This window comes from Amblyomma mixtum, chromosome 4 (genome assembly GCF_055824585.1).
Source record: "Amblyomma mixtum isolate Tamu chromosome 4, ASM5582458v1, whole genome shotgun sequence".
In the NCBI taxonomy this organism is placed as follows: domain Eukaryota; kingdom Metazoa; phylum Arthropoda; class Arachnida; order Ixodida; family Ixodidae; genus Amblyomma; species Amblyomma mixtum.
In genome coordinates this window covers 76,683,733-76,707,321 of record NC_143015.1, presented here as the reverse complement: position 1 = coordinate 76,707,321, position 23,589 = coordinate 76,683,733, and the positions used below count along the sequence as shown (strand labels likewise).

The 23,589-nt window shown below is 47.0% G+C and overlaps 1 protein-coding gene across 4 annotated transcripts in view; it reads left to right on the top strand.

Annotated features, from left to right (window-relative positions):
- Positions 1–23,589, top strand: part of LOC149347109 (uncharacterized) — a 71,309-nt gene that overhangs the window by 35,732 nt on the left and 11,988 nt on the right. For 2 of the 4 annotated variants that reach the window (XM_089586873.1, XM_089586874.1), the window contains 3 exons: positions 397–563; positions 12,634–12,811; positions 21,612–21,815. In XM_089586873.1, the coding sequence (XP_089442999.1) occupies positions 21,728–21,815 (88 nt within the window). In that variant the 5' untranslated portion in view covers positions 397–563; positions 12,634–12,811; positions 21,612–21,727. The remainder of the gene's footprint in view (positions 1–396; positions 564–12,633; positions 12,812–21,611; positions 21,816–23,589) is intronic. The other 2 variants (XR_016292498.1, XR_016292497.1) reach the window with 1 other exon arrangement.

Below are 23,589 nucleotides of genomic sequence, written 5' to 3'. Positions count from 1 at the left end.
ACTGCTGTGTCACTGTACGATGAATTAACAGGTTTTATGTGGAATTTAAAGAGGGCTTTTCATACTGCCTGACACAGTGAGTTGTTTGCATCGTGTGGCATTCTTGACAAACAGTTGCGCTCCATTTAAACACACTCTGAAAGGTGTTTGATATTATTAGCTGGTTCGTGCATGCATACAGAGAAGGTACTACTTGCGAACCATAAGTGGCGACACAGTGCAGAATGATGCCAAAAAAACTGAACAAGAGGTAAAATTACTTACAGAACACATTAATGGTTATGTGGATGTGTGGATGGTGACGTGACGTATTAGGTCGCGATGTGTAAGCCACCACAATAGAGAAAAAAAGTGCTAAGCAGTGAGAATTCGAATACTGATACTGCTTTCCTGCAGTGCCTGAACTGGTGCAAAAGATGAAAGATCTGCGCAACCAGTAAGTACGCCAAGGAACTTCAAAAAGAAAAAGAGAGACGTCCAGGGCACCACATCTACCGCTGGGTCGACGTTGAGAGCATGGAGTCACTGCGGACGAGTACAACGACAACGCCGTGCCACTGCAGGTGAGTCGTGCGAGTTGTGCCTGGCATGAAGTGTTCTCAATATACACGCACAATTCTTTCCAATGAACAACCAGCTGACAACGCCCGTCCTGTCTTTCTGTCCTTTGTCTTCGTCGCGCTGAAATAATATGACTGCGAAACTTGCCTTTTTGTTTCCTGTAAGATAAACGTAAGAAAAAGATAGAAACGACGATTTTTTTTTGTTTACACTTTGTTGGTACAAACATTCAATACGAGGGGAAAACAGGCTGTAGGCTGAGATATCCTGCCGCGAAGGTCAAAGCACCGGCCCGGGCATTTCACGAGCAGGCTTAGCCCAAAGCCTCATAGCTGGCTTTGGGTTAGCGGCCTTCATTACTAAGTTAGGGCAAGGGACTTTGTTCTGCCCTTGTTCCCCTCCGTCAAGGCGGCTGGTCGGAGCTCCTTGTCAAGCCAACAAAAGGGATGATCCCCTTGCTGGCATCGCTGTGTCCCATGGTGGGATAAAGACATAAATGGGTGGCTCCTTACCGCCCCGACGAGGTTGCACTATATGTATGTTGCAACATTTTGTACAATACAGATAATGTGTTATGTTTATCTAAAACGGTGCAGATGAAATTTTCAGAGTACATCATTTCGTGCATCATTTGCACAACAAATATGCAATCATTCCGATTGCACGCAGTACAGAAGGATTATACTGACCACAGTAAGTGCTCCCCGCAGGGAGGCGTCTGCAGCATGCAGACGTTGGTGAGTGGCGACACCACGGGGTTAACCCGAGCATCCGCAGGGACATCCCCGCAGGGGGATGATGGTGAACAATGCATCACCACGGACCCGAGCATCCGCGCTTAGCCGTGCGTGGCATCGCCGTGTCCGGGGAAAAGGGGATCCTGGTGGTTGAGCCGATGCCGAGCGTTTGGACCCTTAAGGCCCCTCGGCGGAGGCAACACACCACTTTGGCCCCAGCTTCCTGCAGACGGCACCTCCGGCCTGACCCGACCGGGGGAAATCGGCAGTCGCCTTTTCCTATCCTCCCCTCTATCTTTCACTTTCCTATTTCCTTTCTTACAACTTTCCTGTATCCTCCTCTCTTCTTTGTTTTTTCCTTCTTTCCTGGCGGCGAGGGTTAACCGTGTCTGACCAACTACCCTGAGTTGAGTCATATTAGGTTATAGTTAAGGTGTACAGCTGGCGTGGGCAGGACTTGCTTTCAAGTTCCTGTCGCGTCCCCCTGTTGGGCTCCATGGTGGGTGGCTGGCACCATGACCGAAAAACCTCAATTTTTTATGGCTCCCCCCCTTTCAAAACTTGATCGCTCTCTCAAGAGAGGGCGGACCGAAGCAGACGACTTTTTTCAAAAAAGAAAAGTATCGTTTCCAAAATTTCACGTCATCCATAGCAAAGCAGAAGAAACGCAAGCAAGGATAATATCCCCATTCCAAGTCTCAAAACGCTTGACAGATGCCTTAGGCCTTGGCTACAAGGTGTCAAAAATGGCCAGTGGCGACTTACTTCTTGAACTGCGCGACAGCACACAACACTCAAAAGTTGCAACAATTGTATCCATTGGGGACATCCCTGTCTCTGTGACCCCACATCGGTCTCTGAATACTGTACGAGGCATCATTTCTGAAATAGATTTTGTCCACCTTTCTGAAAAGGAAATGCTCGAAGGACTTACTGACCAAGAAGTTATAGATGTCCACCGGATCAAAATCCGGAAGGATGGCAAAGAAGTGGACACCAAACACCTGATCTTGACATTCAACATGAGCACATTACCCGAATCCATTGAAGTAGGCTACCTGAAAATAAATGTAAGACCGTATATTCCCAACCCACGCAGATGTTTCAACTGCCAGAGATTTGGCCACGGCTCACAGAGTTGTCGCGGCCGCAAAACTTGCGCAAAATGCTCTTCGAAGGACCACCAATCCGAAGAATGTGTTGCTAACCCACGGTGTGCAAATTGTGAAGGCGACCATGCTGCCTACTCCAGGGCTTGTCCGTCCTGGAAGAAAGAAAAAGAAATCATTACTCTCAAGACTACGCAAAACATTTCTTTCAAAGAAGCAAGAAGGCAATACTCTCAAACAAACAAATTCTCCTTCACTGCAAAAACAAACTTCGCCGATGTGGTGCGTGGGCGCGGCGCACCACACCAGGCTTCGGCACCTGTCCAGGTCACACGTAGTGAGCCTGGGGCGGGGCCATCCGCGCCGTCTGGTGGAGTAGCTAACGCTACTCCGCCTACCCCAAAGGAGGGGACGCAGACCCCCGGGTCGGCGGGCCCAAAGACCTCTTCCCACAGGTCGAGGTCTAACTCAAAAATCAATGTGCCTCCTGCACGGTCTTCCAGTGCCTCTGCAGAGGCGATGGACACGACCCCGGGCAGCCCCTCACCGTCCACGTCGGATGGTCGGCGGAGCTCCCTGGATCGGTCAAAAAAAGACAGGCCCCGAGTCACGGGGCCATAAACAACTTGATCTAGCTTTTCAATCAGTACAAACACAAAACTAAGATGGCTTTCATAATACAGTGGAACTGTAGAGGAATGTTGAGGAACTACAGTGATATAACTCATATTCTAGGGTCAGTGATGCCTCTAGCCCTATGTCTCCAGGAGACCAATCTTGGTGATTTAGCCTTCGCATCACCATTACTTTTTAACGATTTTAAATGGGATGTTTTAAATGACCCCATGGGCAGCGATCACTTACCTACCGTCATCAGGCTCTCATCATCCACTCCAATCATCCCCACAAGGCCACGGCGCTGGAAAATTCAGCTTGCCGACTGGTCACTTTTTACAAAAAGTGCCACTCTGGAAAAGGAATTTTGTGACGACCTAAGCACAGATGAAATTAATGAGAAGTTTACTGAATATAATATCGGCCGCAACACTCGCTATACCACAAACAACAGGACTCGCACAAAACAAACACAAAGTGTGGTGGACAAAAGAATGCACATTAGCAAAAAAAACAACAAAACAAAGCCTGGAGCGCTCTGCGTCGATATCCCACTGCAGAGAACTTACTTACAATGCAGAGAAAACCTCTTGGCAGAATTATGTCTCCTCAATAAATAGTTCAATAACATCAAAGAAAATGTGGGAAAAAGTTCGTAAATTTACTGGTGACCATACCCCTTTCACACTTCCCCTCTTGACAGCACCCGGGATACAAACATCTTTAGAAGAACAGGCCAACATATTAGGCGAGCATTTTGCTGAGATCTCAAGTTCATCCAACTACACAAACACATTTCAGAAACACAAAGCAATAGCTGAAAAACAAAAATTCCCATCCGGAGTAGGTATACGTGAGGATTACAACCAGCCTCTCACACTGCAAGAATTAAATAAGGTATTATCTTCTGGAAAAAAGACAGCACCAGGACCGGACAATGTGCATTACGCTATGCTTGCCCATCTCTCGGAGGCTGCTGTAGAGGCACTGTTAAAATTCTTTAATAAAATCTGGATACCTGACGAGTGGAAAAAAGCAGTCATAATACCTTTTCTCAAACCCGGAAAACCACCAACAAGTCCTAGCAGTTACAGACCAATAGCCCTCACCAGCTGCATTGCTAAATCTTTCGAAAGTGTAATAAACATTAGATTGACCTTCATACTTGAATCTCGGCAACTATTAGATACACACCAATGTGGGTTCAAAAAAGCATGCTCGACCACAGATCATCTTGTCCGCCTAGAAAACACCATCCGAGAGGCGTTCATCCACAAGCAGCACTGTATTGGGGTCTTCTTCGACTTGGAGAAGGCCTACGATACTACGTGGAAGTTCGGCATCCTCCGGGACCTAGCAGAGCTAGGTATCCGCGGTAGGATGTTGAACTGCTTGAACGACTTCCTGGCTAACCGCACATTCCGAGTCCGCCTAGGAGCAACTCTCTCCATGACTTTCACCCAAGAGAACGGCGTACCCCAGGGGTGCATTCTAAGCACGACATTCTTCATAGTCAAAATGAATTCCTTAGCTAAAGTAATGTATTCAGTTTATGTAGATGACCTACAAATAGCATGCACGTCCTATATCAACCTGTGAGAGACAAATACAAATCACACTAAATAAACTAGGTGCTTGGGCAGACAGAAATGGGTTTAAATTTTCTCCTCAAAAAACAGTAGCTGTTCTTTTTTCATTGCGACGAGCCCTACAGGTCGATCCCAATCTATACTTGAATCACACTGCGCTACCAATTAAACAAGAACACAAATTTTTAGGCGTAACTTTCGACAAGAAACTCACATTTCTACCACAAACAACCTTAAAAAGAAAGCTTCTCAAGTCCTCAATATCTTAAAAGTGCTCTCACGGAAGCGGTGGGGGTCCGATAGAGCAAGCCTTTTACAAATATATCGCTCTCTCGTGCGCTCCAAGCTGGACTACGGGTGCATAGTATATGGTTCGGCAAGAGCATCCTACTTAAAAAGATTAGACCCCATTCATAATCTTGGTCTGCGCCTATCATCTGGAGCATACAGAACATCACCAGTAGCCAGCCTATACGTTGAAACTAATGAGCCCGCTCTTGAGGACCGAAGAATCGCACTTACATGCACATACGTCTTAAAAATCCGTTCTCTTCCGAAACATCTCTGCCATCCAGTTGTCACCAAGTGCCCATCTAAAAGATTATTCATCAACAAACCACATTCTATCAGACCATTACTATTGCGCTTTGAAGACAAATGTGAAGAGCTAACAGTACTAGACTGCTTACCGAATATTGCACAAAGGAATGAATATTTGCCACCATGGTACAGCCTGCCTTCAGTATGTGACCTCACAATGACACATTTAGATAAAAAGCAAGTGCCAAATGAGTACTACAGGAATTCTTTGCACTACAAGAAAAGTATGACACCTACATTGAATTTTATACAGATGGCTCAAAAACAAAGTCACGTTGGAAGTGCAGTAATTCAAGAAAAAAATAAACAGATAATGCGATTACCAGAGTGCGCATCGGTTTTTACTGCTGAGTGTTATGCCATCTTTGTAGCTGTAGAAAAAATAGTAAGAGAAAACATCAAAAATAGCATCATTTACACCGATTCCCTGAGTATGCTCAAAGCACTGCACTCCAGAAATGCTGCTGAACCCATAATAGGTAACATCAAACATAACATTGTTAAAATCACAAAACAAAAACATAACATTAAATTCTGCTGGGTTCCTAGCCATGTTGGAATCGTAGTTAATGAGAAAGCAGATGTATGCGCTGCACAAGCCCGGAATGGCCAAATAAAGCAAGTGAACATACCGCACAGGGATTGTTTAAAGATCACCAGTAAACTCAGAAATAAGTGGCAGGCTGCATGGCAAGAACACATAAACAACAAACTACATTCTGTGAAACCAATTTTAGGGGAATGGCAATCATGTAGGCATCAAGAATGTTTTACCGAAGTTATTTTATGTCGGCTCCGCATTGGACACACCCACCTCACGCACAGCTTTCTACTAACCAAACAGAACAAACCTCTCTGTGACATGTGTGGTGCTGAACTCACTGTGAACCACTTTTTAATTTCATGTATCAAACTAGAAGAACTAAGAAAGAAATATTTTACAACATTTTACAGGGAAAGCATCCCTTTACACCCCAATGTTACTTTTAGGTGATCGAGCACTGGTTGACATCTCTTGTATTTTTAGGTTTCTCAGGGAAGCCAGTGTTTTAAACAAACTCTAAGTATAAAAGCTTCACCTTTAACAAAAACTCTAACCTTGTGTTTGGCGCATCATAGCCTCAGTTGCTTTTGCGCCATTAAAATCAATATAACTAACTAACTAACTAACAACGGAGGTTTCTCCTGTTAGGCGCGATGGAATTTGCTCGCGCTTTCCTCCCCTTGATTGCTGTCGCATGTATTAGCATGGACAGTGAAGGCCATTACGTGGTTTGCTTTCAAACGTTTTACATGAATACTAATTTTTTTTTTTTTTTTTTGCAATTATCTACGTCCCCGCAGGGAGGCGTCTGCAGCATGCAGACGTTGGTGAGTGGCGACACCACGGGGTTAACCCGAGCATCCGCAGGGACATCCCCGCAGGGGGATGATGGTGAACAATGCGTCACCACGGACCCGAGCATCCGCGCTTAGCTGTGCGTGGCATCGCCGTGTCCGGGGAAAAGGGGATCCTGGTGGTTGAGTCGATGCCGAGCGTTTGGACCCTTAAGGCCCCTCGGCGGAGGCAACACACCACTTTGGCCCCAGCTTCCTGTAGACGGCACCTCCGGCCTGACCCGACCGGGGGAAATCGGCAGTCGCCTTTTCCTGTTCTCCTCTCCATCTTTCACTTTCCTATCTCCTTTCTTACAACTCTCCTGTATCCTCCTCCCTTCTTGGTTTTTTCCTCTTTTTCCTGGCGGCGAGGGTTAACCGTGTGTGACCAACTACCCTGTGTTGAGTCATGTTAGGTTATAGTTAAGGTGTACAGCTGGCGTGGGCAGGACTTTCTTTCAAGTTCCTGTCGCGTCCCCTTGTTGGACTCCATGGTGGGTGGCTGGCACCATGACCGAAAAACATCAATTTTTTATGGCTCCCCCCCTTTCAAAACCTGATCGCTCTCTTAAAAGAGTGCGGAACGAGGCAGCAGACTTTTTTTCGAAAAAGAAACCTACATTCACAAAGTTTCATGTGATACATAGCAACAGTGACGAAAAGCAAGCTCGAATAATATCCCCATTCCTTGTAACCAAATGTTTAACAGATACCTTAGGGCCTGGCTACAAGGTATCCAAAATGTCCAGTGGCGACCTACTCCTCGAACTCCGTGAGAGCATCCAATGCTCAAAACTCTCAAACATCGATTCCATAGGGGACATCTCGGTCTCCGTAACTCCCCACCGATCCCTCAACACAGTCAAAGGCGTAATCTCAGAGGCTGACTTCATCCATCTAACAGAAACCGAAATGCTTGAAGGACTTTCCGATCAAAATGTAATTGAAGTGCACAGAATCAAAATCCGTAAAGACAACAAAGAAATAGACACCAAACACATGGTCCTCACGTTCAACACCAGCAGTTTGCCCGAAACGATCGATGTTGGATACCTGAAAATCACCGTAAGGCATTACATACCCAATCCCCGTCGCTGTTTCAATTGCCAAAAGTTTGGCCATGGCTCACAGAGCTGCCGTGGCCGCAAAACCTGCGCGAAATGCGCATCGAAGGACCACCAGTCTCAGGAATGCGACGCAGCACTACGCTGCGCAAACTGCGAAGGTGACCACGCTGCGTACTCCAGGGCGTGTCCGTCCTGGAAAAAGGAAAAAGAAATCATCACCATTAAGACCAAAGAAAACATTTCATTCAAAGAAGCGAGGAGGCGTTTTGCGCTTACCAACACATTCTCCTTCACAGCGAAACCTAACTTCGCTGATGTGGTGCGCGGGGGCGTAGCACCACACAGCACTCCGGCACCTGCCGAGGCCAGTTCTACTGCGCCTGTGGCAGGGCCACCCACGCCCCAGGCAGGGACAGCGAAGGCTGCTCTGCCAACTCCAAGCCAGGGAGTGCCGGCCCATGGGTCGACATCCCCCCGTCGGGGGAGGCCTGACACTCACCCACCCGCGGCTTCCCCGCGGTCGTCCAGCACCTCTTGCGAGGTAATGGACCAAACTCCCAGCCCGCCTGCTTTACAGCGGCGGAACAGCTCCCTTGAGCGGAAAAAAGACAGGACCGTCATAACGGCCCCAGAAAATAAGTAAACTCTCAATCACTCCTATCCCAAACATAAATATGGCTTTTCTGGTTCAGTGGAACTGTAGAGGAATGTTGAGGAACTACAGTGACATAAAAGATATTCTAGGGTCAATCTCGCCCGTAGCTTTATGTCTTCAGGAGACCAATCTTGGTCCACAACATGCAAATATCCTGAAACACTATAAAACTTTTAGACGCGATCGTGAGCAGGCAAATAGACTCTCTGGAGGCGTCGCGATTGTTGTGCAAAGCGGCGTCCCTGCTCGAGAAATCACACTCAAAACAAAGCTTGAAGCTGTTGCGGTCAGTGTTGTCAGCCATAAAACAATTTCTATCTGTTCTGTATATATTCCTCCACATTTTACATTAACAGTCCACGATTTACAAGAACTTGTCAATGAACTTCCAGAACCGTATCTAGTAGTTGGGGACTTTAACGCTCACTCCCCTTTTTGGGGAAGCGAGCACCGTGACTCTAGGGGTCAAATAATTGAAGATTTTATCCTCACAAATAATGTATGTCTTTTAAATACAGAAAAAGCCACATACTGCTCCCCTGCCTCGGGGAAAATGACCTTTTTAGATTTGTCTTTTAGCTCACCTTCTGTTTTTAATGATTTTAACTGGGACGTCATTGACAATCCATATGGCAGCGATCACCTCCCTGTACAAATCACTTTAACATCCCCACCGGAAATAATCCCCACAAGGCCACGTCGCTGGAAGCTCCACCTCGCCGACTGGTCACTTTTTAGAGCAAAGGCAACTTTAGAAAATATAGTTTTAGAAAATCTTACTATCGACCAGATAAACGAAAAGTTTACTAATTGTATCATAACTGCCGCACTCACAGCTATTCCTCAGTCGTCAGGAGTGACACGACAAAACCATAAAGTATGGTGGACAAAAGAATGTAAAGAAGCTAAAAAACAACAAAACAGGGCTTGGGGTAAATTCCGTAGGTATCCGACACATGCTAATCTCTTAATTTTTAAAAAGGCAAAAGCTAAAGCTCGGTACGTCCGTCGCAGTGCCGAGAAAGCTTCATGGCAGAATTATGTTTCATCTATCAACAGTCAGATCCCATCTAAAAAAAACAACACCTGGCGCACAAACAAGCATAGAGGAACAGGCAGACATATTGGGGGAACATTTCACTGCAGTTTCAAGTTCATCACACTACACACAGTCCTTTTTAAAATACAAAAATACAGCTGAAAAACAGCGGCTGCCAACAACTGGAGGTGCAAATGAAAAATACAATAGTCTAATTACCCGCCAAGAAATCAACAGAGTACTGTCTGCCGGAAAAAAAACTGCTCCAGGACCCGACCATATACATTATGAAATGCTTGCACATCTTTCTGAGCCTGCCATAGAAGCACTTTTGAGATTCTTCAACACAGTTTGGATGTCAGGGAAAATACCTGTAGCCTGGAAGAAAGCTATTATTGTACCGTTTCTTAAACCTAGTAAACCCCCAACCTCTCCTAGCAGTTATAGACCCATAGCCTTAACCAGTTGCCTCGCCAAATCCTTCGAAAGTGTCCTAAATATAAGACTAACCTTTGTTCTTCAATCCTGTGAACTGCTTGATATCCATCAGTGTGGATTTAAAAAAGGATGCTCCACTACAGATCACTTAGTCCGCCTTGAAAATACTGTCAGAGAAGCTTTTATACACAAACAACACTGTCTTAGCGTCTTTTTTGATTTAGAAAAAGCATATGATACAACCTGGAGGTTCGGGATTCTCCAGGACTTAGCTGAGCTCGGCATCCGTGGCAGAATGCTCAACTCCATTAAAGACTTTTTGTCTAACCGCTCATTTAATGTCCGCCTAGGCTCGACCCTTTCGAGGGACTTCATTCAGGAAAATGGAGTTCCTCAAGGGTGCATTTTAAGCACAACTCTCTTCGTTGTAAAAATGAATTCTATTAGAAAAATAATCCCAAGGTCCATTATGTATTCAATGTATGTTGATGATCTGCAGATAGCATGTACATCTTCCAATATATCCACATGCGAACGACAAGTACAGCTTACAATCAACAAAATGGCAACATGGGCAGACAAGAATGGTTTCCAGTTCTCAACACAGAAAACAGTGGCCTTACTTTTTTCACTCAAACGAGGCTTGCACACAAATCCAACATTACACCTCAACCAAACCGAGCTGCCTTTCAAAAACGAACACAAATTTCTAGGCATCACCTTCGATAAAAAACTTACTTTCCTGCCTCACATAAATGCACTGAAAAAGAATGCGTCGCGAGCACTGAACATATTGAAAGTCCTATCACGCAAACACTGGGGTTCTGATCGGGTATGTCTTCTACACATTTATCGCTCTGTAGTACGTTCCGTTTTAGATTATGGTTGCATAGTGTATGGATCAGCAAGGCCATCGTACTTGAAGCGACTGGATCCTGTGCACAATTCTGGATTGCGCCTTTCAACTGGTGCGTACAGGACGTCACCCATAAATAGCCTGTACGTCGAAACCAATGAACCACCACTTGCAGACAGACGAACAATGCTCACATGCTCATACATTTTAAAGATCCGTTCCCAGCCTAAACACATCTGTTACCCACTCGTTACAAAGTGCCCATCCCGAACACTATTTACCAACAAACCTCTAGCAATCAGACCACTTCTTCTCAGCTTTGAAGAGAAATGCCAAGAACTAGACATAATAAACGTATTACCTAATATTGCCCGCAAACCTGATCCACTCCCGCCTTGGTACTGCCTACCATCTGTGTGCGACTTCACATTAACACAATTTCAGAAAAAACATACTCCACATGAACAGATATTGCAAGAATATTTAGCACTCAACGAAAAATACAGAGAATACGAAGCATTTTATACCGATGGATCAAAATCGGCGCACTACGTGGGAAGTGCTGTAGTTCAGAATAATTGGGAAAAAATAGTACGGCTACCTGAGTGTACATCCATTTTCACCGCCGAGTGTTACGCAGTCTTGGTGGCTGTAGAAAAAATAATAAATGAGAACATTCAGAACAGTATCATTTACACTGATTATCTGAGCATACTAACCTCACTTCACCATAGCAATGCAGTGACACCACTAATCGGGGATATCATACATAACATCACAAGCACCACAATACAGGGACAAGACATAAAATTTTGCTGGGTTCCCAGCCACATTGGAATCGCTGGCAATGAGAAAGCAGATGAATGTGCTGGAAAAGCTCGAAACAAAGAAATAAAGAAAGTGTACATTCCCTACAAAGATGGTATGAAGTTGGTGCAGTGCAAATTAAGAAATAAATGGCAGTCGCAATGGAATACCGAAAGAAATAATAAGCTACATTTAGTAAAACCCATTCTAGACGAATGGAAATCATGCTCACACCAAAAACGATTCATCGAAGTTATTTTATGCCGTCTCCGTATAGGACACACACATCTCACACACAACTTCCTGCTAACAAAGAAAGACAAACCTGTTTGCGAGCAATGCGGACATGAACTTACCGTAAACCACATACTACTATCATGCACAAAACTTGAATCATTAAGAAAAAAATATTTTGCTACATTTTACAAAGAACATATCCCATTTCATCCAGCGTTGATTTTAGCTGAATATGCACTCGTTAGTATACTTGATGTTTTTAGCTTTTTAAGGGAAGCCGGTCTTCTTCAAAACCTGTAATTTTCTGACCCTGTGCTTCTCTACTTAGAATGATACACCTCAGCCACTTTCTCAGTCCTGAGAGGGAGGCTGAGGTTTTTTATCTGAGTAGTTGGGGGCCTCGAGATCCTTGGCAAGCCAAGGATGTCCACGGAGGTCAACCAACTTTTAAAAGCTTCTACAAGCAGCCATTTCTAAAAAGTTTGTATTTAATCAGCCAGGTAATAAAAATAACTTTTAGGCCCTTTACACCAACGTTTTTATCAACTTTGTTTTCACACTCTGCTCAAGCATAATTTTTTCCATACCTTGTTCTTGGCGCATGATAGCCTTAGCTGCTTATGCGCCAATAAACCCAACACAACACACAACACGCAATTATCTACGATTATAATGCACATGATGCATGCATTAAATGATGTGTACTAACTGTGCACTGAACGACCCTTCTGTATTGCGTGAACAGTATATACAGGAATGGTCGCACATGTATTGCTGATGCACGAAGTGATGCACTCAAAATGTGAGCTGCACCGTTTGAGATAAGGCACGATTCCAGCGCACGGATTGGACACCGCGAGCATGAGCCACTAAAGGCTTTCACTTTAATTGGTGGACCTACGCGCTAACTGCAGTAACCTATACCGTGACTCTTCCTGGTGTGCAGGGTTCGGAGACAACGGCCAGCAGACGCAAGTCTGCGTCCAACCAGCCGTTGTCTTCGTGGGCAGCGTTCCTTGGCAGTCCAGTGGAGCCGCAGCTGCAGCCGCCTCTGGGGCAGACAGATGCACCGTCGACAGATGTGCGAGTGAAGGAGGAGTGCGAGGATCCGGTTGCGCACCAACGTGAGTGCCGCGATGGATGTTTCTCGAATGCGTCTCTGTGGGAGCAAAAAGGGAGTGAGCTGGCCTCTAGCACACTCCCTTGGTAGAGGACAGGTTACTGTTGTTTCTTTTTTAACCATTTCATGTTCAGAGTGCAGCCGAAGAAGTGTTGGCTCAGTGGCTTTGGCGTTCGCCTGTTGATCCCCAGGTTGAGGGAAAGAATCCCTGTCTGTACGCGATGCAACTGCAAACAGAAACATCGTATGTGTTGATGATGCGCAGCCATCCACTGCGGCGTCCCTCACAGCCCCATGTGTCGATGCAGCACTTATTTCTTTTAGACTGAAAGTAACTAGAAGGATAATGTCACCGGCCACCGGTAGAGCGTTCCTACTGACAGGACAGCACAGCCGACCGACCCTCGAGCAGAGCAGAAGACGAAGTCCTGCACGCTGCAAAGGACGAAGACATACCACACGGGAGCGCCAGTAGAATGTTCAAAATAAGTGTGCCTTTCCCTGCTCTCTGAAAAGGCATCGCCCCGAACAGAGATGTCCTAGCGGGCAAGGTATAGCTTGAGTCTGGCGACGTGCACAATTTCAAAGGTGGGCGGGCGTGTCAAAGAACGAACACTCCCTTGCGGTCGCACTTCGTACGTAACTTCCCTGAGTTTGCGGAGCACCTCATAGGGGCCGAAGTAACGACGCAAAAGCTTCTCGGAGCGACCGTGCAGGCGGATTGATCGCCAGGCTGGTAAACGACTCCGCAATGACGAAGGTTGTAGCGGTGAGCATCGATCGATTTCTTGCCGCAGGCAGGTTCATTGCCAAGCCAGCCTGTTGGCAGCCTCTGCGTGGCGAATGAACTCATTAGCGCCGGCAACGGATGGGTGCGCCATATCGAGCAATAACATATAGTCCAGCATAGTCAGGACTTCGTGACCATGCACCAAACGGAATGACGTGAACCCCGTCGTCTCTTGAACGGCAGTATTGTAGGCAAACGTGACTTAGGGAAGTATTCGGTCGTGTGGACGTGAACGCTGTGCCTCGGTCAGTTAAAACAACATAAAGGACACTGTGGCAACCACAATATGCGGGTTACCCAATGATGACGTGGGAAATGGGCACAGTAAGTCCATGCCGACTTGGTGGAAAGGGATTCGCAGCGGAGGAATGGGTTGGTGCAAGCCAGCCCGCTTGAAAGGGGGTTTCTTCCGACGTTGACACTTGCAGCAAGTGCGTACTTAACGCTTGACAGCCACGGCAAGCCTGGGCCAGTAATAACGGTGACGAACTCGTACCATCGTTCGAGATAATCCGAAGTGGCCGGAAGGAAGCTCGTCGTGGCATGCCTGCAAAATGTCAGTGCGGAGTGTTGTTGGAACCACGAGCAGGTATCCAGAGTCCGTGGGGCCGTAGTTTTGTTTGTAGAGGGGGGCGCCATCCCGCAAGCAAAACGACAAGCCACGCGCGAATAGACGAGGTGGTAACGAGACGTTGCCCTCGAGATATTTGATGAGTGGCTATTCAGTGTCGTCTCTCTGTTGCTGAGCGAGGGCGGATGTGGTCAGAGCGCCAATAAACACAGGGTCATCTATCTTCAAGGTCACCAGAGCTGCATGGGATAGGAGCACGGGACAAGCAGTCTGCATCGCTGTGTTTGTTGCTCGACGTGTAGACAACTGTAACATCAAATTCCTGCAAGCGAAGGCTCCAACGAGCTAGCCGGTCCAAGAGGTCTTTAAGGTTCGCGAACCAACACAGTGAGTGGTGGTCACTCACGACCCAAAACGGGTGACCATACAAGTAGGGTCGAAATTTCGTTATCGCCCACACAACAGCTAGGCACTCCTTTTCAGTGGTTCAGTAAGTCGCCTCGGACCATGACAGCGTGCGGCTGCCATAAGCAATCACGCGCTCGGCACCATCTTGCCACTGGACAAGGACTGCACTGAGGCCGATGTTGCTGGCATCGGTGTGAAGTTCCGTGTCCGCCTCTGCGTCAAAATGGGCAAGAATGGGCGTTGTTTGCAGGCGTTTTCAGAGCTCGTCGAAGCAGAGGTGGTCGGGAACGCAGCTACAGCGGCCGTCTTGTCAGGGTCAGGGCACCTTAAGGGGTCACAACATGGCCCAAAACCTTCAGCCGTTGGTACGTGAAGTGGCATTTTTGCCGCCAACACTACACTCAAGCGTTTGATATGTTCTTCGTAGGTCGCGGCGAAAATGAGCACGTCATTTGACCACGTGGCACGACTGCCATTTGAGGCCAACGAGAACAGTGTCCATCATTCATTGAAATGTTGCAGGAGTGGTACGGTACACAGGCCAAAGGGGAGCACCTTGAACTCTGGTGGGACTGGCGGGTTGGTGAAGACAACCGTCGAGGCAACGATGACCTGGACTCACGTTGGGCAGTGGGCGCAGGCGGGACGTTGACCGCCAGGTACTGATCGGTGTCGCGGGGCCGTTCACCATAGCGTGGCCGGGGTGGGTCTGGCGAAAAGCCGCGCAGGCCAATCTATCGGTACAGGCAGTGACGACGGCTTTGGCCTGCTTCGCCGCAGTGAAAGCACAGGGGCCTGTTGTTCGGTGTGCGCCACATGTTTGCCTTCGTGACGGGTGGGTGATCGTCTGGCAGTCCTATGCGGGAATGGATCTTCGTACATGGATCGATACACAGCACCTCTACCAAAATGTCACCGGCCAGCGGCAGTGCGTTCTACTGACAGAGCAGTAATTGGCAAGAGCACTGAGCAGAGCACAGTCGATCAACCCTCGAGCCGTGCAGAAGGCGACGAAGTCCGGCGCGGGGCACAGGATGAAACCATACCGCACGGTGGCGCCAGTAGAAAGTTCAAAATAAGTGTGGCAATATATACCATACTTTCGGGTGTATAAGACCCGGTTTTTTTTTCAAAAATCTTGCTGGTGCGTCCTATACAAGGGTGAGTCTTATATGCGTATTTTCCGTTTTTTTTTTGCGAGTTCAGAAACTTCAGTTCAGATGACAGTCTAATTACGAGCTTACGAGTGTCGTGTGTTGTAGAGCCTTTCCCTCGCTTGCACACTCGACCGCTCCACACGTACACTCTTCTAGCTTGTCCAATAGTGCTTACACTGCCACTGTCCTGTTGTCTCTCGGCTCCGTTGAAAGACAAAAACTTAGGAACAGAAAAGAGACACAGACGCGTAGAACTCAAATTCGCACAGAGAAGCGCAAATGTGCATTTCCAAGAAATGCCGGACGTTTCCCGGGTGCGCGCTCTTCGCCGTGCGCTTTGAACAAAAAGCGACTCCCGCTCCTCCGGTCGTAAAAAAATGGGGAGGCATAAAAAAAAAAACATCCATGCATGAAAAGGAGGCCCGCTAACTGGGGACGTCACTGACAGAAACAAATATATGAAAAGATGCGCTCGCTAGCAAGTTGAGGTGGTCAAGCCGATTGTGTCTCTCGATCGTTCAGTGTGCAGAGAAAATGCAACGACGCTGTTTCGTTGTTGGAGGCGCACACAGCCACTGGAGTCGAACCACAATCCTGCACAGATTGCCAAGTCGTGTCTGGCTCCACCGCATCGGCCTTCCAGACACAACGGTCACGAATGTGGTGGTTTGCGGGAGACACTCATTCACTCCAGCTGAAGGAGGCTGCGGCGAGGACGGACAAAGAAAAAAAAAGATCGCGACGAAACATCCCGAGGAGACCCAGGGATCAAAATAGAGAGGGTGTTGGAAGACTTCCGCCACTTAAATATCCCGGGTAGCAAAAAGCAAGAAAAGAATTCTTTTCAAGGCGGGGCCATGACGTAGCCATGTGGCGTACTCCACCACACACCACGTCTCCAGCTAACATCGGAGGAGGAAGGGTGAATTTTCCTTGCAGAACCTACTCTACAAAGCGCGAGAGAGAAAAATCTCGGGGATGGAACGGAAGGAGAGGAGCATGGCGAGGTAGCTTGATTGCGACGGTTGCAATTACGCTATTAATGAGTCTTTTCAAAAAAGATATTAGCGGCCGCGCCTTCCGGGTTCGGTGCCTCGCTACCAGAGAGGTAGAAAATATTTTCGACCAGAGGGTGGTCAGTGGCCCTTTAACTACGGCTGACAATTCAAAAGCGCCGGGACCCCACGCCGTGATCGCGCGAGCAACTCAGCGCACGCCGACTACGGTGGGCCTTGCTCTGAGTGAACAAAGCCACGATATGCTGGCTAACACAAACGATGCATTTATTGCTACAACAACAATCACGCCAGTTAGCAACAAAATACGCGAAGGCATCGAGGTCATCCGACTCACCAACTAGGTTACGAGCGAATGTTCGCCCACCCCCCAGTAAAAAAAAGTCATTGGGTCCAATTGAGATTTCCAAATGAACCCAATTGGAAGCCAAATGGACCCATTTGGACTAAAGAATACCAGCAAGGGAATCTAACTTGTTTCCATAACTCCAATTGGACAAGTTCAATTGGTTTCTGAACTTCCTACTGGACTCAGGAATCCAACTGGGGAGTCCAATTGGTTTCACTCATTTCAACTGACTAGTCAAATTTGGTCTCTCAGCTTCCAGTTGGGATGCAGTACGCTCTGCCATTTCAACTGAATTATCCAACTGGTTCCTGGGACTGCATTGGTATCGTCACATTCGGTTAGACTGTCCAGTTGCTAGTCCGCTAGCCAGGCAATAGAGTTGCTCCAAATGAACAGTCCGTAGCATACTGCAAGTGAGCCAACAGGAAGGTGATGTTGCAATTGGTTAAAGATGCACGATTCGAAAATTTACAATTGGGAAAAACCAACTGAAAGCCAATGACTGCCTTGATTGGGATCAAAATATTGCTCTATGGACACAAAACTGGGAAGTAATGATGTCGTAGTACAAATATATGAGCTGCTTTATCTACCGCATTGATTTATTCATTTGAACTATATATCACTGCGGGCATGAATCAATGAAATAACTTTAACGGACAAGCGCCACTCCCTCCAGCACCAGTGTCTTCTCATGAATGGGGTGTATAAGTTGGAGCTAAAGTATATTTAGTGGATATGTACATAATGACTGTGTCCGTGTCCCTTCTGTGGGATATTGCAGGCTTCCTTAAATGCTTGGAATGATCAATTTCAGTTCCCAAGTAAAAATGTTAGCACTAAACGCACAACGTCTCCTAGACTCCTGGGAGAAAATCCGCTTGGTTCTACACCATTTGATTCGAATTGGAAACAACTGTATGTCAAATGAATTGACTCGTTGGTTTCAACCAAAACACGTGCGCTGATGACGTAGGCCGAGAGAGGTCTACTCGATCAGACCAGATGATGTATTTCAGTTGGGATGGACCATGGTGCCTGCCCACTGGAGCTGACCATTTGGTGTCGGCCAATTGGAGTGGTCCAAATGGTATTTTCAAATTGGTATTCTGCAATGATGTCGAAGACGCATTTGGAAATATCCATTTGGCTCCAATTGGTAATTTCCAATTGGAACCCAATGGGTTTTTTTTCGACTACGCTAGGCCAGGGGATACTCCGTGGCCAGACAGGACGAGATGTTGGAGAACGTACTCCCCCAAATGCTTCGCCCCGCTGGCGAAGAGCGCAGAGCCGCGCCGGCACGTCCGTATGCGACGAAATCTTTAGCTGAAGTAGAGTGTACACTCTAGCTGAAGAGAGCTCGTCTTCCCGCGCACGCGCTCAGCAATCACGCCATTCGTGGCGTTCGCGATGCTGGGACGCCGGTGCCCTTTCTTGTTAGTTAAGGTAACTAACTAGGCTAAGGAGAGTCGTTGTGGGGAAGCTATCCACAGGGGACGAGTGGGCAGGTCAGTGTCAGACTTTGATTTTCAGGTAACCTACTCAATGTATTTGGGAAGTGTGCTGAAGTTAAAAGTGAGGACGAGATGTTTGGTTGGTATTTATTTGTGTTCTTTCCTAATTTTGGTGCGAAGGACATCGAGAAAGTCAAATTCGGATATTACGCCACGGACGGTGTTTTAAGGATCAGTGTGCGGTTACTGAAACAGGAACGTACCCTACTGAAACTGTTCTAGACAGCTCGAAGTACTGGCTGTTGTTGTTAATTTATAGAAGCAGGTCAGCACAAGGCATTTTCATCAACTTGTAGCCCGTGCCCAAGGCATCGGTCAGACATTTCGACACCATGAATGGGGACATTGTTCTGGCAGTTTTTTAGTTCCACTGTGGATGACGTGGCATTTTGGAAATGTTTGTCTCGTTTTTTGGAAGCACTGGGCTGTGAGGACTTCGGTCCGCACTCTTTTCAGAGTGCGATCAATATCTGAAGTAAGAGAAGCCATAAAAAATGTGTTGCGGCCACAGCCACCCATCATGGTGGAGCCCAAGGAGGGAACGGGACAGGAACTTGCAAGCAAGCCCTGCCCACGTCAACTCTACAACCTGACTTTAACCAAATATGACACCACTCAGGGTAATTAATTGGCCACACAAGGTTAACCCTCGCCGCCAGGGAAAAAAAAGGAAAAACCAAGTGTGTAGGAGACAGAGTAGATAGCTGTGAGAAAGAAATATGAAAGTGAAAGATATAGAGGAGGTCAGGAAAAGGCAACAGCCGACTTCCACCAGTTGAGATATTCGGAGGTGCCGTATGTAGTATGCTAGGCCCAAACTGTTGTGTTGCCTCCGCCGAGTGGCCTTAAAAGTCCAAACGCTCTGCATTGGCTCAACCACCAGAATCCCCTTTTCCCGGCTAAGCGTGGGGCTCGGGTCCGTGGTGACGCACCGCTCACCATCATCCCCCTGCGGGGATGTCCCTGCCGATGCTCGGGAACCCGTGGTGTCGCAACTCACCAACATCTGCATGTTGCAGACGCCCCTGCGGGATTCCTGTATCTTAGATTAATCATACACAGTTCAAAACGAGAGGCAAGCTACTCCATAACTGAACTGGCAGCCAAGAATAACATGCACCAGCTAGCATGCCAGCGTGATGCTTTCCGGCCTTTCACTGTGTATTCTCATGAAGATACACTTTCTAAAAATAAAAAAACTGGTGTCCGTAAAAAAGGCACTTTTAAGCCGAAATTTGGGTCAAATACAGCCATCCTGTTTTTCGCAATCAAACTTCAGGAAATTATTTGCCAAGACCCCCCCCCACACACACACATTTCTGCAAGTTATGTTTTTGCCATCAGATTTGTGAATGGTTCCGTGGAATCTCTTTTCAACAGTTTCTGAACAAGAATAATGGTTCCGTGGAATCTCTTTTCAACAGTTTCTGAACAAGAATACTAAAACAAGAATGAAAAAAAAAAGAACACACACTATTGAAAATAGAACCCCGGGTTTTAGTGGTAGCCGGGATCACACTGCTGCACTTAAATTGCATGGCTTTCGTATTACGATAATAACACCACCAAAACGAACTATTTTCAGATAAAGAATTTTAGCACTTTGATTCAACATTTGGAACTCACTTCCGTATTGCACGAGCCTTGTCCCACGTGCTCAGCTGCTACTTGATGAGGTTAAATAAGTTTTCTCCCCAGAGGACGAGGGAACGAACGCTTTGTCGCAGCCACAGATGCTCATGTGAGTAATTCAAAACACTTGCATAAGGCAGCATAATAATGCTGCTTACGCATGACAGTGACCTTGCATAAGGTGCACTCAAGGTCACTTCCAACGTTGGTCGCATTCAAAGCAGCGGGAATAGCTGGAAAGATAAACCCAGCTCTCTTGAAGATTACCATGAGACCAAACTTCCTATTGGTGGATAATTCATAAAAAACAACGGAAAGTGGAAGTGAAGGGCGAGTAAACAGGCCCTCCGAACTTTAATACACGGTTCTAGACTTTTTTTTATTATTTTGCTTAGAGCTATACGCTGGCATGACAGAAGATGGCTACACTGTTAACTCAGCCAACCTGATCTCAGAAAGTATGGTGTTGAGAAACGTTGGACGTTGCCGCTTGGTGTGCTTCGTGCACTGTCAGATAACACTTAAATGCTGAATACGCTACGATTGGACGGTACACTCTAGACACGGCCCTTAGTTAAATAATGGCAATAAAGAATGAGCAGCTTTCAAACTGTCCAGCAAAAGAAATCATTTCCTTTTTATCTACCCTCCTTTCATACAACCAAATGAAAATGGATTTATAATGTAGCGCTTGCATAGGTGTCATTTTTAAAAAAAATAAATCAGTTGAGCTTATTCGAGAACAAGAATTGCACTACTATTTATTGGCCACGTGTTTTTACCACACCTATTGCAAACAGTGGAAGATGCAAGCGCAACTGAGAATCACACCAATGCATCAACAATCTCTTTTGTGACTAAGGATGCATAAAAAAATTGGTGTGGTTTAGCTCTGGTTAAACCTGGTTGGTTGCAAAAGCCTTTCCTCCTCCTTCCTCCCCTGCTCCGCTTTTCAAGACGTTCGGCCCGTTGTTTTTCTGTTTCCTCGGCACGTCTGTCTCCTAGCTTCATTCCGTATAGCACGGCTGGACTCACACTCTGAGCTTGAAGTGGCTTGCTTAGCTGCTTCTGATTCTCATCGTTTTCGCAGACGTTCTTCTCGTTGTTCCTCTGTTTCCTGGGCACGTTGTGTCCGCTTGGCTTCATTCCGTTTAGCTTGCCTAATCGCAGCTTCTGAACTCGATACAGCTTGTTTAGCTGCTTCGGCTTCTCGTCGTTTCCGCAGTGGTTCTTGTCATTCTTCTTCCGTTTCTTGGACACCTTGTAACCTCTTTCTTGCATTCTTCCTAGCTTGCTTGGCTGTCGAGTTAAACTGTTCAAGTCTGCATCTATCTTGAAAAGCATGCTCGTGATTTGATCTTCAGTGGATTGCTGTACACTCTTCGTCGGTGACTTCCATGGAGAGACTCCTCGAGGAGCACGCGCACGACCGGCTCCTCCTGGCTGTGGTGGAGAGAGCAAGCTGACGTCACGCGTCGCCATGGCAACGGAGAGGCTGACGTCACACCAGATAGGCGCGGCGGCGGCTCCTCGAGGAGCAGGGGGGTCCACGGACCACACGACGAGCGGTTAGACCTGGTTATTGCTTTCGGAATAATAAATTAATGACATGACAAATCTCCATGGTATCCTAAACATGACATATACGTTGTAAACTCAGGTGGTCTATACATATTTGCAAAGCGGAGCCACATAAGCACATGTGTCTCAAGTATGTAGGGGAATTTTTACCTCCAAGCCCGTGCAGCGTAGTGGGAAGTAAAAAAGGTAGCAGCTGACAAAGTCGTCAAATGTTCAATAGTGTGCACACGAGTGCACGCTAATAAAATGCACTTTCCATGTTTTCTTTTCGAAGCCTTCAGCTTAGTATGCGAGCTTAGTGACCCATTTTCTGATTGTTGAGAAAAGTGAAACCAATGCACCCCTGCTTTATTACTTAGAAGCATGTTATTCCTATGTTATGAATGTGGTCCTCTTTTCCGCAGTCAAGTGCTCCCGTATGTGAAAAGCGGCACATGCCGTCTTGCCCTCTATAAGTCGGCTCGATAATTAAACACAAATTATCCCATGGTGGCACTGAAGTAAGCTTGCGGCACGAAAGGAGCAGAGAAAAGTGCCGAATGCGACGGCTTCCCTGTTGCCTGTGAGCGTGCGTAAGTCGAACATACACGTCCCTCTCGGCTCATAGAACCCTTCTGCAGAGCCAAGCCGCTGGCAAACGCACTAAGTCCCCCCGGGAGCGACGATTGTGACAACTGCCCTGCGCTGAGGTTGTTTAAATAGCTGTGCACGAACAGTTCTGCTCGTTTGCTTGGCATGAAACGCATGGCGGACTCTTCTTATCTTAAATGTTATCTAGTCTTGCTCAGAAATTGTAGTTTTACTCGTTTACACACTACGATAAGCGCCGATAATGCTACCGCGCCTGCTATTACAAATGTGCGTACCATTCTACGTTTTTTCCACATAGTCCCAACACCGCTCCACAGATTTGTCCCATTGGAGCACTAAATTTCAAATTCCTCTGTGGAATAGATTTAGTCTGGCAGACTATAGTTCCTTATTCTTCCTCGTCCCCGCAGGGAGGCGTCTGCAGCATGCAGACGTTGGTGAGTGGCGACACCACGGGGTTAACCCGAGCATCCGCAGGGACATCCCCACAGGGGGATGATGGTGAACAATGCGTCACCACGGACCCGAGCATCCGCGCTTAGCCGTGCGTGGCATCGCCGTGTCTGGGGAAAAGGGGATCCTGGTGGTTGAGTCGATGCCGAGCGTTTGGACCTTTAAGGCCCCTCGGCGGAGGCAACACACCACTTTGGCCCCAGCTTCCTGTAGACGGCACCTCCGGCCTGCCCCGACTGGGGGAAATCGGCAGTCGCCTTTTCCTGTTCTCCTCTCCATCTTTCACTTTCCTATCTCCTTTCTTACAACTCTCCTGTATCCTCCTCCCTTCTTGGTTTTTCCTCTTTTTCCTGGCGGCGAGGGTTAACCGTGTGTGACCAAACTACCCTGTGTTGAGTCATATTAGGTTATAGTTAAGGTGTACAGCTGGCGTGGGCAGGACTTTCTTTCAAGTTCCTGTCGCGTCCCCTTGTTGGACTCCATGGTGGGTGGCTGGCACCATGACCGAAAAACATCAATTTTTTATGGCTCCCCCCCTTTCAAAACCGCTCTCTTAAAAGAGTGCGGAACGAGGCAGCAGACTTTTTTTCGAAAAAGAAACCTACATTCACAAAGTTTCATGTGATACATAGCAACAGTGACGAAAAGCAAGCTCGAATAATATCCCCATTCCTTTGTAACCAAATGTTTAACAGATACCTTAGGGCCTGGCTACAA